Below are 19524 nucleotides of genomic sequence, written 5' to 3' on the forward strand. Positions count from 1 at the left end.
AGTGTGGTTCCTGTGGAAATAAGCCCCGGCTTTCTAGGATCTCCTTTTAGTTGACCTTGTACCAGGCCAGTCTGGAGATATAATCCCTCCATCTGGTCTTTGGTTTGCCACGGGGTCTCCTCCCAGTGGGACGTGCATCGAGGACCTTCCTCGGAAGGCGCTCGGGGGGCATCCGTACTAGATGCCCCAACCACCTAAGCTGACTCCTTTCCAAGTGAAGGAGCAGCGGTTCTACTCCAAGTCTCTCTCGGGTGACTGAACTTCTCACCCTATCTCTAAGGGAGATACCAGCCACCCTTCTGAGAAAACTCATTTCGTCCGCTTGTACCCGAGACCTTATACTTTCGGTCATGACCCACACTTCATGACCATAGGTGAGAGTAGGAACACTTTGATTGATTGATTGAAGACTTTATTAGAAGTATAGTAAAAGGTACAGTTTCATGATGGTACAGTTCACTGGTACAAGGTCAACTAAAAGGAGATCCCAGGAAAGCACTTATTTACACAGGAAACCATTGAAGTATCTCATATAACATTGAATGACAGACAGATAGAACACAGTACTATGCAGATAGAGTATGTAGATATAGTAAAAAAATAATAATAATAAAATAAACGGTGCAAAAAATATATACAGTAGTTAAATACAGGGTAGGGTTGGGCTAGGTTTGTTATTGCCAGTTGCGAACGGCTGCTGCCTGTAAGTGTTTTTTCAGGGCGATTTTAAAGGATGCTAGGGAACCACACTCTTTTAAGGCCTTCAGTAGGGCGTTCCACATTGTGGTTGTATAGCAGAAGGTCAGGTGAGAGTAGGAACGAAGGTTGCTCGGTACAAACAGAGAGCTTTGTCTTCCGGCTCAACTCTTTATTCATTTGTTACAATAAATGTGACCCAGCATAGCAGAGGGGCAGTCGATTCGGAAAGCACAGCTTTAGACCAGCCCTGAAATTACTTTTTTTTTTTTCTAAAATGTGATAAAGCCACTAAAGCATTTCATAAATATCAGGCTACATTTCACTTAAACGCCAGAGCTTAACTCTGCATGTAAATAAGACTTTTTTAAATTAATGTGAAGAGAAACCTCACATTTTGCAGGTTACATTTCATCTAAAAGGCTGAATTTCTCAGATCTAGTATTGCTGCATGGCATAACTCTATAAGCTATATCTACAAAACTGTTGGGTCAATCTTCACAACCAATATATCATTTTTTAGCTAGGAATTTTAGCTATTCCCAGCTTTCAAATGAAATGAAAAAATGAAAATGAAAAAAGAAAAAAAAATCAATGTTCGGACACCAATGGTTAAAGCTATACTGTGTAAGTTGCTCAACTAGTGGTCAGTAGCGGTATTGCTTTTTTCGGCCGTTTTTCGGCCGGAGTCGTCGCAGACCACCGCCGCGGACCACCGGAGCGGCGCCAGCAAACCACCGCGACCGATAGTAATCCGTGGAGGGGTAGAACGCATGGTAGAACGTAATTTTCTGGCCAGGATTTGTGGATTAAGAGGTTAAAATCCTTCACCATGGTAAACACTGTAGCCAAGCGGAGGCGCTTCCTGGAGACCAGAGCAGATAAGCTGTGATTGGCCGGTAGTGTACCATGTGTGCATGATCGGCGATGTGATTGGGCAACGTATACACAACGTATACAGATGATGCAGATTACGTCATTTTGGCGCGAAATCCCGCCCCTGTCACTGCTAAGAAGAAAACATATAAAGAGAAGGCTTCAGAAGCTGAAAATAACGGAGTGGGTGTTCTAAAACTTTAGCGATTTAACAGTTAGGACAATTTTAAGATTTGTTTTATAAAGAAAGTTACATGGTACAACTTTAAATCTACTTTGAGGTGAGTTTTCCTGACTGAAACTACAGTGAGAGCTCTGGTAACAACAGTGTTGTCTTACCTTAGGATTAAACTACAGTGTTGTCTTACCTTAGGATCCGCCTGCCAACATTTACGCATGAGTTCTGCAAAACTGGCCGGACAGCTGCTGGGGATGGTCAGCCTCTGCACGCACACACGCACACACACACACACACGCGCGCACGCACGCACGCACACACGCACACACGCACACACGCACACGCACACGCACACGCACACACACACACACGCACACGCACACACACACACACACACGAAAAAGATCAAAATAACATTCTGTATAGCAGGTAAACAATGGGTGTTTGTCAGTAGCATAATGATACTGGGGGTCACTGCCCTAAAACATGCACACTGCTGCTCACCATAGTAAATGGGTATTCAACAGGGGGTCCTGGACCCCTAGGGGGTCCTCAGAGTTACTACAGGGGGTCCTCCAAATCTTTGTGAGATTTGGAGGACCCCTTCCTAAACCACTTCCATACGGAATGGCAAGAAGACTTTTCCCCACTCTTTCCCATTTCAAGTGAGTGTGTCTAATGCAATGCAGTGCAGCAGTTCCAAAGCCCCCTCAAGTACATTTTGTTTTGGGGAGATCCTGTTGAGCTGCTCATTTTAAAAGTAGCTCAGAGTTTACAGTTTACAGTTTAGGCATTTAGCAGACGCTTTTAATCCAAAGCGACTTACACTAAGCAGATAAAATATCACAATAATAAACAAGATAATATGTCAGTACATCAACAGCAATATAACAAATGCAAATGGATATCTATCTAGAAAAACAATATAATCCGTAAAGAAAAAAAAGGTTTCTAAAAAACCTAAAAACAAAATGCTAACTAGCTTCATGTATGGACATTGATTTTTCCAGTAGTGCTAAGGGTTTAGGTGGAGTCTGAAAAGGTGAGTCTTCAGTCCACGGCGCACAAGTCAAAGAAGTGTGGGCAGTCTGGGCACCCCCGCTGTTCTCAACCTTGTTTCTGCATGGGCACACTTTTCATGTCCCAAGAATCCATGGTCACACCAACATGATACGGGAGTGTAAATATCTTCACTGTCGGGAAAAAACCTTGTATCTCCAAGTTTCAAGTTTGTACGTTTCTTCACAAAGTAAAGACCTGCTTCATCACACAAGGCTGTCGCACAACAGTAGTGAAAACAGCAGATCTACAAGCAGATCTGTGTGCTTGTAGATCTGCTGTTTTCACTAGTTTAAATCATTTTTAAAATGATAAATACAGTACTGGCTTTTCAAGCAGTTTCAAGGGGCACACTTGACCCTTCTCAGGGGCACACCAAAGGTCCCCAGGACCAGTGGTTGAGAAACACTGCTATAGTGGACGCTATACAAGTAGTTCACAGCATAGCAGCCATGCTAAAAGGCTAACAGGCTAACAGACACATAGCGCAGTGTGAAGCACAGCCCATGGAAACACTTTTCTCTGGAGATTAAATCCTAAAATATCTGTCTGTGCAACGGAGAGAGAGAGAGAGAGAGAGAGAGAGAGAGAGAGAGAGAGAGAGAGAGAGAGAGAGACAGAGAGAGACAGAGAGAGAGAGAGAGAGAGAGAGAGAGAGAGAGAGAGAGAGAGAGAGAGAGAGAGAACGTTTATTTATAGTGAGAGAATTTGGAGTTTAGCCAAGACACTGTTGTAGGAATCATGTTCTCTCTGTGTGTGTGTGTGTGTGTGTGTGTGTGTGTGTGTGTGTGTGTGTGTGTGTGTGTGTGTGTGTGTGTGTGTGTGTGTGTGCGTGCGTGCGTGCGTGCGTGCGTGCGTGCGTGCGTGCGTGCGTGCGTGCGTGCGTGCGTGCGTTCATTCAGGGGGGATCTGGGCAGGGGTCCACCACACACACACACACACACACACACACACACACACACACACACACGCACACACACACACACACACACACACGCACACGCACACACACACACACACACACACACACACACACACGCACACACACACACACACACACACACACACACACACACACACACACACACACACACACACAGAGCAGAGGACCAGGCCTTACATAGAGAACAGAGTTGACATCATGTGACTATAAATACTGCTTCAGTGGAAAGCATGAGATCACAATGTGTGTGTGTGTGTGTGTGCATGCGCATGCGTGTGTGTGCGCACGTGCATGTGAGTGTGTGTAGATATGAGTGTGTAATCTCTGTGTAGAACAAAAGAAAATGCCTCTGGTGATAAAACCTGCATGCCGCTTATTTGCATACTGATTTGCATACCCGCCCCCCAATACTGATTGGTGCCCCACAACTTCGAAATCCATGGACAGTAGGCCTACCTCTTGTTTCACCAACCACCAGCCAGACAGTGTGTGTGTGTGTGTGGTAGGTTAGGGGGGTAGGTGCAGGCCTACCACTTGTTCAGTGTGTGTGTGTTTTGGGGAAGGGGTGCGACCGCGGTTTTCCCGGTGAACCTGAGCGCAACGGTGGGGGCCGATGAGCAAGGAGGGTTGCGAGCTTATGAGAAACAACTAAAATAAGACCTTAAAACCTGGCGAAAACAGTTGCGTGCATTAGCACAAGATTAGATGAGGATAAAGGAACCGCGATCTTACCACATGTGAATAATTGTGGTTGTAAACGATAACACAGACAATATAAATCCTTAGTCTAGTAAAGGGAAGAAGAGGTTATCATCATGGCCCCAAATAACTTTTAAATATCTTGCAATTGGCGACGAGTCTCTTAAGAAATCAGCAAGAGTGCCTCTCAAATCTCAATACATAAAGCTATATTATAACCTCTCCATCATCTGCAGTAATCAGTGGTGTGTTCCCCACACTCATCGGCCCCCACCGTTGCACTCAGGTTCACCGGAAAAACCGCAGTCGCGGAAGGGGTAGGTTAGGGGGGTTGGGTGTTTGGGTGAAGGGTTAGGTTAGGGCAGGGGTCGACAACCCAAAATGTTGAAAGAGCCATATTGGACAAAAGAAACTAAAAACAAATCTGTCTGGAGCCGCGAAAAATTATAAAAGTCTTATACATCGTCGTTGTCGGGTGGAAACCTTGTATGTCCAAAACTTTGTTTTGAATTAATCATTTTACAAAATGAACTAAACTAGTGAAAACAGCCGATCTACAAGCACACAACGCCTTGCACCGCGAGGCGTTGTGTGCTTGTAGATCTGCTGTTTTCACTACTTTTGTGCGTCAGTCTTGTATGATGAAGCAGGGCTTTACTTTGCACCACCAGCCAGGCAGTGTGTGTGTGTGGTAGGTTAGGGGGGTGGGTGAAGGGTGTAGGGGGTAGGGTGTAGGGGGTAGGGAGGTGTAGGCCTACCTCCTGTTTCTCCACCACCAGCCAGGCCACCTGCAGGCCCTCAAAGCCTTTGAAAGGAACCTCCCTGGTCAGCATCTCCCACAGCACCTGCCAGGGTCACAGGTCAAAGGTCATAAAGGTTATTCCATCTCCCACAGCACCTGCCCGGGGTCAAAGGTCAAAGGTCATAAAGGTTATTCCATCTCCCACATCACCTGCCCAGGGTCACAGGTCAAAGGTCATAAAGGTTATTCCAACTCCTACCAGATAGAACTTATAGTCCATGGGTCAGACGACGAGAAGTCGCTGTCTGAAAGGTGTCAAAGGTTACCATGCATTTTAGAAAAGCTCTATAGCTGTAGATTATATTTTGGTATGATAACCCTTTCTGAGACACAGCTACATTGGTGTTATCAGTTGCTAGAGCAGGGGTTAGGGTTAGGGTCAATTGGGTATGGCAGGGGTATGCAGCTGCCATACCCTGGGTCCAAGTTACTTTTAAATATAAATCCATGAATGTCTCTTTGTCTATCTGTGCTGGTTATTATGGTGTTAAATTACAGTAAAATAACTACAAATGCAAATGTATCAAAATGGTCACTTTAACAAGGTATAATAATTGTATTCTCCCCATCTTGACAGAATGGTATATTCCCAGGTTCTGCAAGTCAGCTGCACAGGTGCAATGCATTATTGTTAATTGTGGCACATTTACTAACATGCCAAGTTTAGCTGCACTTGAACAACCGTTCCAGGCTGCCATATCCAGCCCAAGAAACCCTAAAAACCTGTGTAAAAAACTGACAAAACTAAATTTTTTCAGACATTGTGAAAATAGCCGATCTACATGTAGATCTGCTATTTTCACGATAGAACCGTGTTATCCAAAATGTAATGCCTTTTTTCCATTTGGACTCCCATCTTTGCCATACCCTAGCTTTTGCTGAACTGACGCCACTGCACTAGAGTCGGTGTCCCATTAACTTTATTATACAAGGAAAAAAAGCTAATAATTAATCTGCTTAAAGTAGCATATGTGGGGTCAAACTAGGGTTTGTCATTATTCTGAATCCATTGCAAGCATTTGTTTTGCACGAAAAAACATTCCTTGGACTAAAACGGCTCCCACAACAGTGTGAAAAGTGTTGACTCATCACTTAACCATAGTCTTGTGGGAAGGCCCCAGATTCATTTTTTGGGACACCAACTCTAGTGGCTGATAACACCACTTTATGCATGGTAACCTTTGCCACCTTTCGGATAGCGACGTCTCGTATGGCCCATGGACTATTATTGACCTGCATACCAGGTCTATGACAGACATCCCAAGTCTCCCGGATGTTGCGCGAGTCTCCCTGAAATCAGCGTCTCCTCCCGGACACCCGCGAGTGGAGCTGAACCTCCCGGAAATCCCGGCCGCTCCCGCAAATGCTTGCCATATCCGGCTGGATCCAGTCGGAAAAAAACATGTGCAACCCGCGATGCGTTCTGATTCGTCGTCGAACTGTCAATCTGGCAAATGAATGATTGTAAGTCGCTGTGGGAGATGTGGGCGTCTAAAAGTGACCAACCAGATGGAGACTGGGTTCTCCTCTCGAGAGTCGAGACTCAAGCGCGAGAATATAATCAGCTCGTATTATATGACAGGTTTTTGACAGTAAAATCCGAGACAAAACCTGCATGCGTGCTGCGCGCATGTGCACAGGGGACCTCCCGGAAATGTTGATCGCCAACTTGGGATGTCTGCTATGAGCTCATTAATACCTCATATTGGACATTATCACCCAGGAGGCAGCCCAGCTCCTCATCCAGACATCTGTCATATCATACTGTACATACTGTATATAGGAGTCAGCCCAGCTCCTCATCCAGACATCTGTCATATCATATATACTGTACATACTGTATATAGGAGTCAGCCCAGCTCCTCATCCAGACATCTGTCATATCATATATACTGTACATACTGTATATAGGAGTCAGCCCAGCTCCTCATCCAGACATCTGTCATATCATATATACTGTACATACTGTATATAGGAGTCAGCCCAGCTCCTCATCCAGACATCTGTCATATCATATATACTGTACATACTGTATATAGGAGTCAGCCCAGCTCCTCATCCAGACATCTGTCATATCATATATACTGTACATACTGTATATAGGAGTCAGCCCAGCTCCTCATCCAGACATCTGTCATATCATATATACTGTACATACTGTATATAGGAGTCAGCCCAGCTCCTCATCCAGACATCTGTCATATCATATATACTGTACATACTGTATATAGGAGTCAGCCCAGCTCCTCATCCAGACATCTGTCATATCATATATACTGTACATACTGTATATAGGAGGCAGCCCAGCTCCTCATCCAGACATCTGTCATATCATATATACAGTACATACTGTATATAGGAGGCAGCCCAGCCTATCAAAGCTTGACTATTGTAACTCTCTCCTCACTGGTCTCCCGGCATGTGCACTTAAACCTCTCCAACTGATCCAAAATGCCGCGGCACGACTGGTCTTCAACCAGCTTAAGTTCTCACATGTCTCTCCCCTTCTCCACTCCCTCCACTGGCTCCCGGTTGCGGCCCGCACGGAATACAAAACTCTGATGCTGACCTTCAAAGCAGCCAAAGGTAGTTTTTTCTAGATATATATTCATTCACATTTGTTATATTGCTGTTGATGTACTGACAATTAATCTTGTTTATTATTGTGATGTTTATTTGCTTATTGTAAGTCGCTTTGGATTAAAAGCGTCTGCTAAATGCCTAAACTGTAAACTGTATCACAGTTGACATAAAATTGTGCATTTATGCTGTACACGCACGCACGCGCACACACACACGCACGCACGCACGCACGCACGCACGCACGCACGCACGCACGCACGCACGCACGCACGCACGCACGCACGCACGCACGCACGCACGCACGCACGCACGCACGCACGCACGCACGCACGCACGCACGCACGCACGCACGCACGCACGCACGCACGCACGCACGCACGCACGCACGCACGCACGCACGCACACACACACACACACACACACACACACACACACACACACACACACACACACACACACACACACACACACACACACACACACACACACACACACACACACACACACACACACACACACACACACACACACACACACACACACACACACACACACACACACACACACTGTAGGACTCACCACTCCGTAGGAGTAGGTGTCGCAGGTCTCAGACACCGGCAGGCTCTGGATGACCTCTGGCGCCATCCATGGAAACGTTCCTACCACCGTCATGTGGGTGGTGTGGGAGAGGAACTTAGACGCTCCGAAATCACAGATCTATAAACACATGATGAGACAGGAACTTAGACGCTCCGAAATCACAGATCTATAAACACATGATGAGACAGGAACTTAGACGCTCCGAAATCACAGATCTATAAAACACATGATGAGACAGGAACTTAGAGGCTCCGAAATCACAGATCTATAAACACATGATGAGACAGGAACTTAGAGGCTCCGAAATCACAGATCTATAAACACATGATGAGACAGGAACTTAGACGCTCCGAAATCACAGATCTATAAACACATGATGAGACAGGAACTTAGAGGCTCCAAAATCACAGATCTATAAACACATGATGAGACAGGAACTTAGACGCTCCGAAATCACAGATCTATAAACACATGATGAGACAGGAACTTAGAGGCTCCAAAATCACAGATCTATAAACACATGTGAGACAGGAACTTAGAGGCCCCGAAATCACAGATCTATAAAAGACATGATGAGACAGGAACTTAGAGGCTCCAAAATCACAGATCTATAAAAGACATGATGAGACAGGAACTTAGAGGCTCCAAAATCACAGATCTACAAAACACCATGAGAGACAGGAACTTAGAGGCTCCAAAATCACAGATCTATAAAAGACATGATGAGACAGGAACTTAGAGGCTCCAAAATCACAGATCTACAAAACACCATGAGAGACAGGAACTTAGAGGCTCCGAAATCACAGATCTACAAACACATGACAGGACCTTAGAGGCTCCGAAATCACAGATCTATAAAAAACATGACAGGAACTTAGAGGGTCCGAAAGGGTTCAGATTGGTTGACCTGTCTGTCAATCCTTTTAGCCCCGGTCGGCTGGTTCATGCACCAATGAGCTGCGAGTGACAGAGCTTCTTACAGATAAAATAATAGTTTTGGAGGCAGACTGCGGCTCCTAGAAGCACCACAGAGACTAGATATGTTTAGGGAGCATTGTTAGCCGTCTGAATATAATAAAAGAAATAAAAGAAATAATAAAACATAAGCAATTGCATAATTCCTGTTTATGTGAGCATAAAACTACTTATAGTAACTTTAACTGGTAACACGCTAAAAGCAAGGAGACAGAGAGGAACTAGAACTACACTCTGTTGAGGTGCCAACTTGCTACCATGTATGGCCTACGTGTGCGCCAGCAGAGCGCGCCATGAGGTGTGCAAGGGGCGTCAATTGGGTATGGCAACCCTAACCCAAAACCTGGGTCCAGGGGGGAAGATAAAAGTTAGTTCTAAATATAAATCCATGAATGTCTCTTTGTCTATATGTGCTGGTTATTATGTTGGTAAATTACAGTAAAATAACTACAAATGCTAAATTTAACAAAAATGGTCACTTTAACAAGGTATTATAATTGTATTATAGTATATATAATTATATATTATATGTACTTCTTCTTAAAATGTATCATACCTGTTGCTAAGGTATGGCAACATGACTGGTGTCTTGCGCGCGTGCAAGACACCAGTCATGTTGCCATACCTTATCTTTTTCTGAACTGACGCCACTGAGGTGCGTTCACCACTGACATCACCAGGAATGCTGGTCCCTCATTGGCTGTTAATGATGACGTTGCCTGAACTGGTGGTCCCTGATTGGGCCACGGGCTTAAAGACACACAGACAATATAATAATAATCTAAAAGCAAGGATAGAACAGTGTCTTACCTTCAACACTCTGTCTGCAGTCATCACCACTGAAACGAAGCACAGAACAGCAGGTCAGCTCACTGTTTCCTACCAACGTCCTAGACTAAAGACAGCTCAGTGTTTCCTACCAACGTCCTAGACTAAAGACAGCTCAGTGTTTCCTACCAACGTCCTAGACTAAAGACAGCTCAGTGTTTCCTACCAACGTCCTAGTCTAAAGACAGCTCAGTGTTTCCTACCAACGTCCTAGTCTAAAGACAGGTCAGCTCAGTGTTTCCTACCAACGTCCTAGACTAAAGACAGCTCAGTGTTTCCTACCAACGTCCTAGTCTAAAGACAGCTCAGTGTTTCCTACCAACGTCCTAGTCTAAAGACAGGTCAGCTCAGTGTTTCCTACCAACGTCCTAGTCTAAAGACAGCTCAGTGTTTCCTACCAACGTCCTAGTCTAAAGACAGGTCAGCTCAGTGTTTCCTACCAAGGTCCTAGACTAAAGACAGCTCAGTGTTTCCTACCAACGTCCTAGTCTAAAGACAGCTCAGTGTTTCCTACCAACGTCCTAGTCTAAAGACAGGTCAGCTCAGTGTTTCCTACCAACGTCCTAGACTAAAGACAGCTCAGTGTTTCCTACCAACGTCCTAGTCTAAAGACAGGTCAGCTCAGTGTTTCCTACCAACGTCCTAGACTAAAGACAGCTCAGTGTTTCCTACCAACGTCCTAGGTAAGTCTGCTAAGTCTGTGCAACCTTGTGTAGCGGTTGGTGTTAGCATTAGCGTTATTAACATTAGCATTTTTTTGCAAAAACTTTAACATTATTGTTCTTCATATGACACCACCCACATGTCTGTACGACAAACGGTTCACGAGAAAACAGGTCACTTCCTGTTTGGTGAGGGGCACTTCCTGTTTGGCGAAATAGGCCCCAATTAAGTTTAAGGACTCTTAATCTTGTCATTTGACGCAACCCGCGTGTCTGTATGACAAACGGTTCACGAGATCAAGGGTCACTTCCTGTTTGGTGAGGGGCACTTCCTGTTTGGCAAAATAGGCCCCAATTAAGGTCATGGACGATTAATGAATTAAAGCTGCAAGCAGCGATGACCGGGCCCTCGCAGCTCTACCCACGTCACAAGGCCAGCAGCCAATCAGAAACCAAACAGGAAGTCAGCCATTTCGACTAATTAGTGGCGTTTTGGCGCATTTTTGGCCGTTATCACGGGTCGCACTTTAACGACAGTTTTGTGAGAAAAAAAAGTTTTTTGAGAAAAAAAAAAGTTTTTTGAGAAAAAAAAAATTGAAAAAAAAAATTGAGAAAAAATTTTTTTTGAGGAAAAAACATTTTGAGAAAAAAAAATTTGAGAAAAAAAAATTTTGAGAAAAAAAAATTTGAGAAAAAAAATTTTTTTGAGAAAAAAAAAATTGAGAAAAAAAAATTTGAGAAAAAAAAATTTGAGAAAAAAAATTGAGAAAAAAATGTTTGAGAAAAAAAAATTTTGAGAAAAAAAAATTGAGAAAAAAAAATTGAGAAAAAAAAATTTTTGAGAAAAAAAAATTTGAGAAAAAAAAATTTGAGAAAAAAAAAATTTGAGAAAAAAAAAATCTTTGAGAAAAAAAAAATTTGAGGAAAAAAAAATGTATGACACCAGCCGCGAGTCTGTACGACAAACGGTTCATGAATTATAGAGGCACTTCCTGTTTGGTGAAGGGCACTTCCTGTTATAGAGGGGGCGGGGCTTAATCAATTACAGCTCATCCCTATTGGTCGGAAAAAGACCAAAGTTGTGTGAGCATTTTACATTTTAAATGACGTTGCTAGGCAAAAGTATGGCAGAGTTATTTGGCGCCAAAGTTTCTGGGGTTTTTTCGGAGTCCCCCATTCAAAGTCAATGGAGTTTTTGGGCGTCGTTTTTTGCGAATTACGTCGCAATGGTAACGCGGATCGGAAAGAAAAGTAATAGCACACCATTCCCGGCCGAGCCGCACTTTTTGATGTATATATTGCGGCGGTGGCGTAAATTGTGCGGCAGTTATTACGTGCTGAAGTTTCCCCCATTCTAAGTCAATGGGGTTTTTGGGCGTCGTTTTTTGCGAATTACGTCGCAATGGTAACGCGGATCGGAAAGAAAAGTAATAGCACACCATTCCCGGCCGAGCCGCACGTTTTGATGTATATATTGCGGCGGTGGCGTAAATTGTGCGGCAGTTATTACGTGCCGAAATTTGTGGGATCATTATTAAGTGTGCCTGCTATGCAATAGCAGAACACTTATTGTAATCCGCCATACTTAAGTCAGTCAGTCAGTCAGTCAGTAAGTAATGTTCTTGCCTGCTATGCAATAGCAGAACACTTATTGTAATCCGCCATACTTAAGTCAGTCAGTCAGTCAGTCAGTAAGTAATGTTCTTGCAAATTTCTGCTCGTAATAACTGCCGCACAATTTACGCCACCGCCGCAATATATACATCAAAACGTGCGGCTCGGCCGGGAATGGTGTGCTATTACTTTTCTTTCCGATCCGCGTTACCATTGCAACGTAATTCGCAAAAAACGACGCCAAAAAACCCCATTGACTTAGAATGGGGGAAACTTCGGCACGTAATAACTGCCGCACAATTTACGCCACCCCCGCAATATATACATCAAAATGTGCGGCTCGGCCGGGAATGGTGTGCTATTACTTTTCTTTCCGATCCGCGATACGATTGCGATGTAATTCGCAAAAAACGACGCCCAAAAACCCCATTGACTTAGAATGGGGGACTCTGAAAAAAACCCAGAAACCTTGGCGCCACATAACTCTGCCATACTTTTGCCTAGCAACGTGATTTAAACTTTAAAATGCACACACAACTTTGGTCTTTTTCCGGCCAATAGGGATGAGCTGTAATTGATTAAGCCCCGCCCCCTCTGTAACAGGAAGTGTCCTTCGCCAAACAGGAAGTGCCTCTATAACTCATGAACCGTTTGTCGTACAGACTCGCGGCTGGTATCATAATTCTTTTTTTTTCTCAAATTTTTTTTTTCTCAAATTTTTTTTCTCAAAAATGTTTTTTTCTCAAAAAAATTTTTTCTCAAATTTTTTTTTTCTCAATTTTTTTTTTCTCAATTTTTTTTTCTCAACATTTTTTTTCTCAAAAAAAATTTTTTTCTCAAATTTTTTTTTTTCTCAAATTTTTTTTTTCTCAAAATTTTTTTTTTCTCAAATTTTTTTTTCTCAAAATTTTTTTTCTCAATTTTTTTTTCTCAAAATTTTTTTTCTCAAAATTTTTTTTTCTCAAAAAATTTTTTTTCCTCAAAATTTTTTTTTCTCAAAAAACAATTTTTTTCTCACAAAACAATTTTTTTCTCACAAAACAATTTTTTCTCAAAAAAACTGTCGTTAAAGTGCGACCCGTGATAACGGCCAAAAATGCGCCAAAACGCCACTAATTAGTCGAAATGGCTGTGGGTGGTGTCATATGAAGAACCATAATGTTAAAGCTTATGCAAAAAATGCTAATGTTAAAAAATGTAACGCTAATGCTAACACCAACCGCTACACAAGGTTGCACAGACTTAGCGAGCTGCAGGCACACTTAAAATTTCTTGGAATGGAAGTATGGCGGATTACAATAAGTGTTCTGCTATTGCATAGCAGGCACACTTAATTATAATACATGGTCTAGACTGTAGGTTATGAACAGTTATTTAACTATTATTATACAACAGGTAGTCGGGCTCTCAATGGAAAACAGGCTCTCCAACCGTGCATATAACGAGCACAGATGCACGGTCTCTCATCAAGTAAAGAAATCAGCTGCGTTGGTCACGAAAGACCGCAAGCGCTCCTCTCTCCCCACACTATGCTAGGTGGCTAGGCTAGCGGTTTTCATGTGACGTTCAGGGACACAGTAGCTAAATGTGGCATTAAAAAATTACAAATTCCTATCGAATATCTTAATTACAATGAAATTAAGTTGACATATTTTTTTTAAGGGCAAGTTGGCAACAGTTGTATAATTGCAATATTACACTCGAGGGTGTGGGATAACTGAATTATTTGCACGACAGTGATGCGGTCAGGAACGAGCCGTAGGCGAGTTCCGCCGAGCATCACTCTCGTGTAATATTGCTTAAATAATAATTATAGTAGGCTGTGGGTTGTGAACATCTTATAATGAAGATGTATTTGTTTCCCCGACATAAAAAGGGGAAATAAATATATTATGGGTTAGGGTGTTAATTTGTGTTAATTTAAACATGGGTATCGTATCACACATCGATCCCTGTGGTCTAAGTTTTACCGTTGCGTGACTTCAGGTCTCTGTGGATGACTTTAACCTACCGTTGCGTGACTTCAGGTCTCTGTGGATGACTTTAACCTACCGTTGCGTGACTTGAGGTCTCTGTGGATGACTTTAACCTACCGTTGCGTGACTTGAGGTCTCTGTGGATGACTTTAATCTACCGTTGCGTGACTTGAGGTCTCTGTGGATGACTTTAATCTACCGTTGCGTGACTTGAGGTCTCTGTGGATGACTTTAACCTACCGTTGCGTGACTTGAGGTCTCTGTGGATGACTTTAACCTACCGTTGCGTGACTTCAGGTCTCTGTGGATGACTTTAACCTACCGTTGCGTGACTTGAGGTCTCTGTGGATGACTTTAACCTACCGTTGCGTGACTTCAGGTCTCTGTGGATGACTTTAACCTACCGTTGCGTGACTTCAGGTCTCTGTGGATGACTTTGACCGGAGCCTCGGCATGAAGGTAATGGATTCCTGGAAACACAACAAAACAAGACAGGTTATGATAAACGTCAACAAGTCTTAGTAAACAAGACTTGCCTGGCTCCGCCCATAGACCCGCCCACTCCCTGAGCGGACGGTCTGGTGTTGTCATATGACGCTTAACTTGATATGGTTATCTTGGCGTACCAGCCAATGAAATCAATGCAAGACGGGGGAGGGGGTGGGTCTAAATTTTGAAAATCAACAGAAACAGTGGAGGGGGGGGAGCTCAGCCAAAGCTCTTAATTGCTCCCTTTGAACTTCAAAGGGGGTTGTGCACACCTCGTTAGCATCAAAGACAACAACCTGTTTGAAGCCTGTCGTAGAGGGGAGGGGGAGGGGGGAATGTTTTGTGTACACACAAGTCAAACACAACCCCTCCCACCAGATCTCTTGTGATTGGAAATTTCACATTTCAAATCCCCTCCCCTTTGAAATCTCTTGTCAATGGGACAATGTCAGACTCAAGCTCAGCGCAGAGTCTGAAATCAGGCTAAAACAAGACAGGTTCTAAAATGAACGTCAACGAGTCTTAAACATCCTAAAAGTGTAGTTAAGGGTGTAAAGGGTGTAGGCCTATATTTGTACATTTAGCGATGTGCAGGGACCAGATTTAGGGTGTAGTGTGTAGGGTGTAAACATGGTTTAGGGTGTAAAGGGTGTAATGTGTACCTTTAGCGATGTGCATCGACCAGGTCATGATCTGTTCCATATCCATCTCTTCACTCTTCTCACTGGAGAGATACTCATAGAGGGACCCCCCACTGGCATACTCTGTAATGTAATAGATTACATTATAATACTCATAAAGGGACCCCCCACTGGTATACTCTGTAATGTAATAGATTACATTATAATACTCATAGAGGGACCCTCCACTGGCATACTCTGTAATGTAATAGATTACATTATAATACTCATACAGGGACCCCCCACTGGCATACTCTGTAATGTAATAGATTACATTATAATACTCATACTCTGTAATGTAATAGATTACATTATAATACTCATAGAGGGACCCCCCACTGGCATACTCTGTAATGTAATAGATTACATTATAATACTCATACAGGGACCCCCCACTGGCATACTCTGTAAAGTAATAGATTACATTATAATAAAACTCATAGCGACATGTATATGGGTATGAATCTACTAAAGGTTGGTATACACAATTGACCGAATTCATGTTATGCAACTTCGTGGTGCTGACCTCACGTTTTGAAGGGTAAACCCTGCTAAAAGCCCATAGAGTTAACACAGAAATCACACATTTAATGCAATTTCCTAATAGTGAAGTATAAAATACGGCTAGCATGATCAAGAACACAAGATAGAAAAGGCACAAAGCATTATAATTTACTTTACCGTTCGAAATAATGATGTGTTGGCTTTAAGTCCAGCAATTTCTTTGTTAGTTTACCCTTCTAAACTGACGTCAGCACCAGGAAGTTGCTGAGAAATTTGCTGAGTGGGCGGGCCGTGAATAGGATCTATAAACACTAGAAACCAGACAATCTAAAGCCAACAACTACGTTTCCCATGAGCACCGCTGCCTGGTAGTAAAAGTGTAGTTTCAGCCTTTTCCCCGGCATAATTAAATCTCCCCCCCCTCCCCCTCCCAGTTTCCGCAGGTCAGCTGCACAGGTGCAATACATTATTGTTAATTGTGACACGTTTACTAACATGCCAAGTTTAGCTGCACTTGAACAACCGCAGGTTTACCCTTCAAAACGTGACGTCAGCACCAGGAAGTTGCTTCTATGACAGGTTATGTGTGTTGACCAATCAGCGGTGTTCTGGGTCACCATGGTGACCAATCAGAGGAGTTCTAGGTCACATGGTGACAGGGTCATACCAAAGATATTTAATTAATGAAGATAGCTCATCCGCATTGGGTCCACTAGAGTGCGACATGGTACACAAATCCTACAAATAGACTCCTAAGTGGGCGCCGGCTCTGACGGCAAATCTCGCGCACGTCCTGTTTACTGGTGCTATAGATCCCGCGAGAGTGTGTGGGTGCTATTGGCTGGGACAGCTAAAGAGCAATAATAAAGTTGATTTTCTCAGTTGTGTCGCTGAAAAAAGCCACTTTAGTATGACAATTTTGTTAATATTATGTGGCTTGTGATGATCTGGTCCAATATTTAGTTCAGTGACCATAGCTTCTGAACTATTATTTTGCTCTGTGTTCACGTTAGCTCTCCCATTGTAAATGAATAGACTCCAAACATGCTTCCGCCTCCTAAAAAGGTATCTATCTACCCTACGTCACACAGAAACGGGAAGTACAGGTCTTTTGCACCCTCTTGCTATCGCCCTCTTGGGTCATACTTCCGACACCTGGATGTGTTTCTGTTCATTTTCCTCCTCCATTCATCACTCTGACAGCTGTGTGTGTTCCCCATCCCCAACACTGTATCTATTATTACATTCCTCTTAGAGCCGCATCCCACTTCCAAGCCCATTCACGCCCACTTCACATCCACTTCAACTCATAGCTAGATCAGACGTAGGTCAGATGTAGGTAGGGAGAACATAGGGAATACCGCCCATAACTCTATCATTGGCCCCCCCCGTTGCCATGGTGACCGGTGATTGGCTCATATTCCCAGCTATGGGACCGGCGGATCCAATTTCAACCGAGGGGGGCGTAGCCAGAACACACACACACACACACACACACACACACACACACACACACACACACACACACTTTCCACTTTTCTCTTTCACCTCAATCGCAGTAACATCCGTATACACCACGTCATCGTCATTCTCAAACATTTTTTTTTCTCAAATTTTTTTTTTTTTTTTTGAGAAAAACATTTTTTTTCTCAAATTTTTTTTTCTCAAATTTTTCTCAAAATTTTTTTTTGCTCAAAAAACTTTTTTCTGAAAAACATTTTTTCTCAAAAATTCTTTTTTTCTCAAAAATTCTTTTTTCTCAAATTTCTTTTTTTCTCAAAAAACTTTTTTTTCTCAAAAAACTTTTTTTTCTCAAAAAACTTTTTTTTCTCAAAAAACTTTTTTTTCTCAAAACAACCATCAGATCGTGGCCACCCTGTACCTCAGGGATTTGTTTTCGACGAATATTTACTCCTATAGACGCAACGCGACGACCTAGAGGGGAGGCCGGCGTAGCCGGCCGACCTTCTAGTGCGTTACGTTAGTCCAGAGTCCCCAAACCTTTTTGTCTCAGGGCACCCCATGAATATTGTTTTAATCCGAGGCACCCCTACATTATAATCTATAAAATATACTAAACTAGTGAATGCGAGGCGTTGTGTGCTTGTAGATCTGCTGTTTTCACTAGTTTTGTGCGACAGTCTTGTATGATGAAGCAGGGCTTTGCTTTACCAAAAGACGTACACATTTGAAACTTGGAGATACGAGGTTTCTGCCCGACAGTGACGATATTTTAGTGATTATGTTGCGAGGAAAACGTTGAGATAACAGCCATTTTGGTTAGAACTGACTGAAAATAACTTTGTACTTCAAGTTTAAAATGATGCTAAATATTTTTGTGTCCAAGTGTCCAAATAAATTCCAAATATTATCAAATGATCTCGCGGCACCCCTGGACTGACGTCACGGCACCCCAGGGTGCCCCGTCACCCACTGTGAAAACCCCTGCGTTAGTCTATCATAACTAGACCAGGTCAACCTGGTTGTGCCAGACCCCCTGTCTGTCATCATCATTTATGACATCATGCTTTTTGTAGACATGTCATCATCATGTCATCATCATATATACCCTTTATATAGAAAACCCGGACCGACATTTGCTTATGTAGGCCTACCCATTTCATGGGTCTGGCAATCATACTGATATAGTTAGCTTCAACAGCAGGCAGCTCAGACAGACAGACAGACAGACAGACATGAAATCACTTCCAGGTCATGTTACCAATGTTCTGCCAGAGATATGGACCCATGTGTGTGTGTGTGTGTGTGTGTTTTATAATGTCAGGCTACATTATAAAACACACACGTGCGTGCGCGTACACACACACAAACACACACACACACACACACACACACACACACACACACACACACACACACACACACACACACACACACACACACACACACGATCCAAAAATATCATACTGTAGCTATAAGTGAATCTAATTGCAAGCTTACAACGTGTTGCAACGTGGTTGATGCTTAAGCAGTATTACACCAGAGGGTGTGCGTTGTCACGGTTATCTGGCACGACTGTCGAAGGGGAGTTCCACCATATGATGCTTTGTAGCATGATATTGCATCATCTATTGCATCATATGATGCAAAAAGCATCATATGACCAGTTGTTGCATGCTGAAATACTAAAATATCTAAAACCACAGATTGAACACAAACAATAAAATAAGATCTGGTTGTACAAGAGGTGGTCCTTTAAGCATGGCAATGGTTCTACTTCTTTTGGTATGACGGTGTTGCGCGGTGTGACGAGCACATGTTATAAACGGGGTCCGCTCAATATGCCGACAAGCCGCTGTTCCGACTAGCGTCGGCAGGTTCGTTACTCGTCGCGGTTAC

At 43.2% G+C, this 19524-nt stretch overlaps 1 protein-coding gene across 1 annotated transcript in view; it reads right to left on the bottom strand.

The window, feature by feature from the left end:
- The window catches only part of LOC308286154 (uncharacterized protein), a gene marked incomplete at its 3' end in the record, with an annotated part of 43612 nt that overhangs the window by 11085 nt on the left and 13003 nt on the right, over window positions 1-19524 (bottom strand). Inside the window, exons 3-8 of the mRNA XM_080727110.1 lie at window positions 15643-15744; window positions 14896-14961; window positions 10222-10250; window positions 8416-8553; window positions 5210-5296; window positions 1941-2015 (exon numbers count right to left, since the gene is read on the bottom strand). Coding sequence (XP_080583236.1) covers window positions 1941-2015; window positions 5210-5296; window positions 8416-8553; window positions 10222-10250; window positions 14896-14961; window positions 15643-15744 — 497 coding nt within the window. The remainder of the gene's footprint in view (window positions 1-1940; window positions 2016-5209; window positions 5297-8415; window positions 8554-10221; window positions 10251-14895; window positions 14962-15642; window positions 15745-19524) is intronic.

Source organism: Nannobrachium achirus, assembly GCF_963921795.1.
Source record: "Nannobrachium achirus genome assembly, chromosome: 5".
Taxonomy (NCBI): domain Eukaryota; kingdom Metazoa; phylum Chordata; class Actinopteri; order Myctophiformes; family Myctophidae; genus Nannobrachium; species Nannobrachium achirus.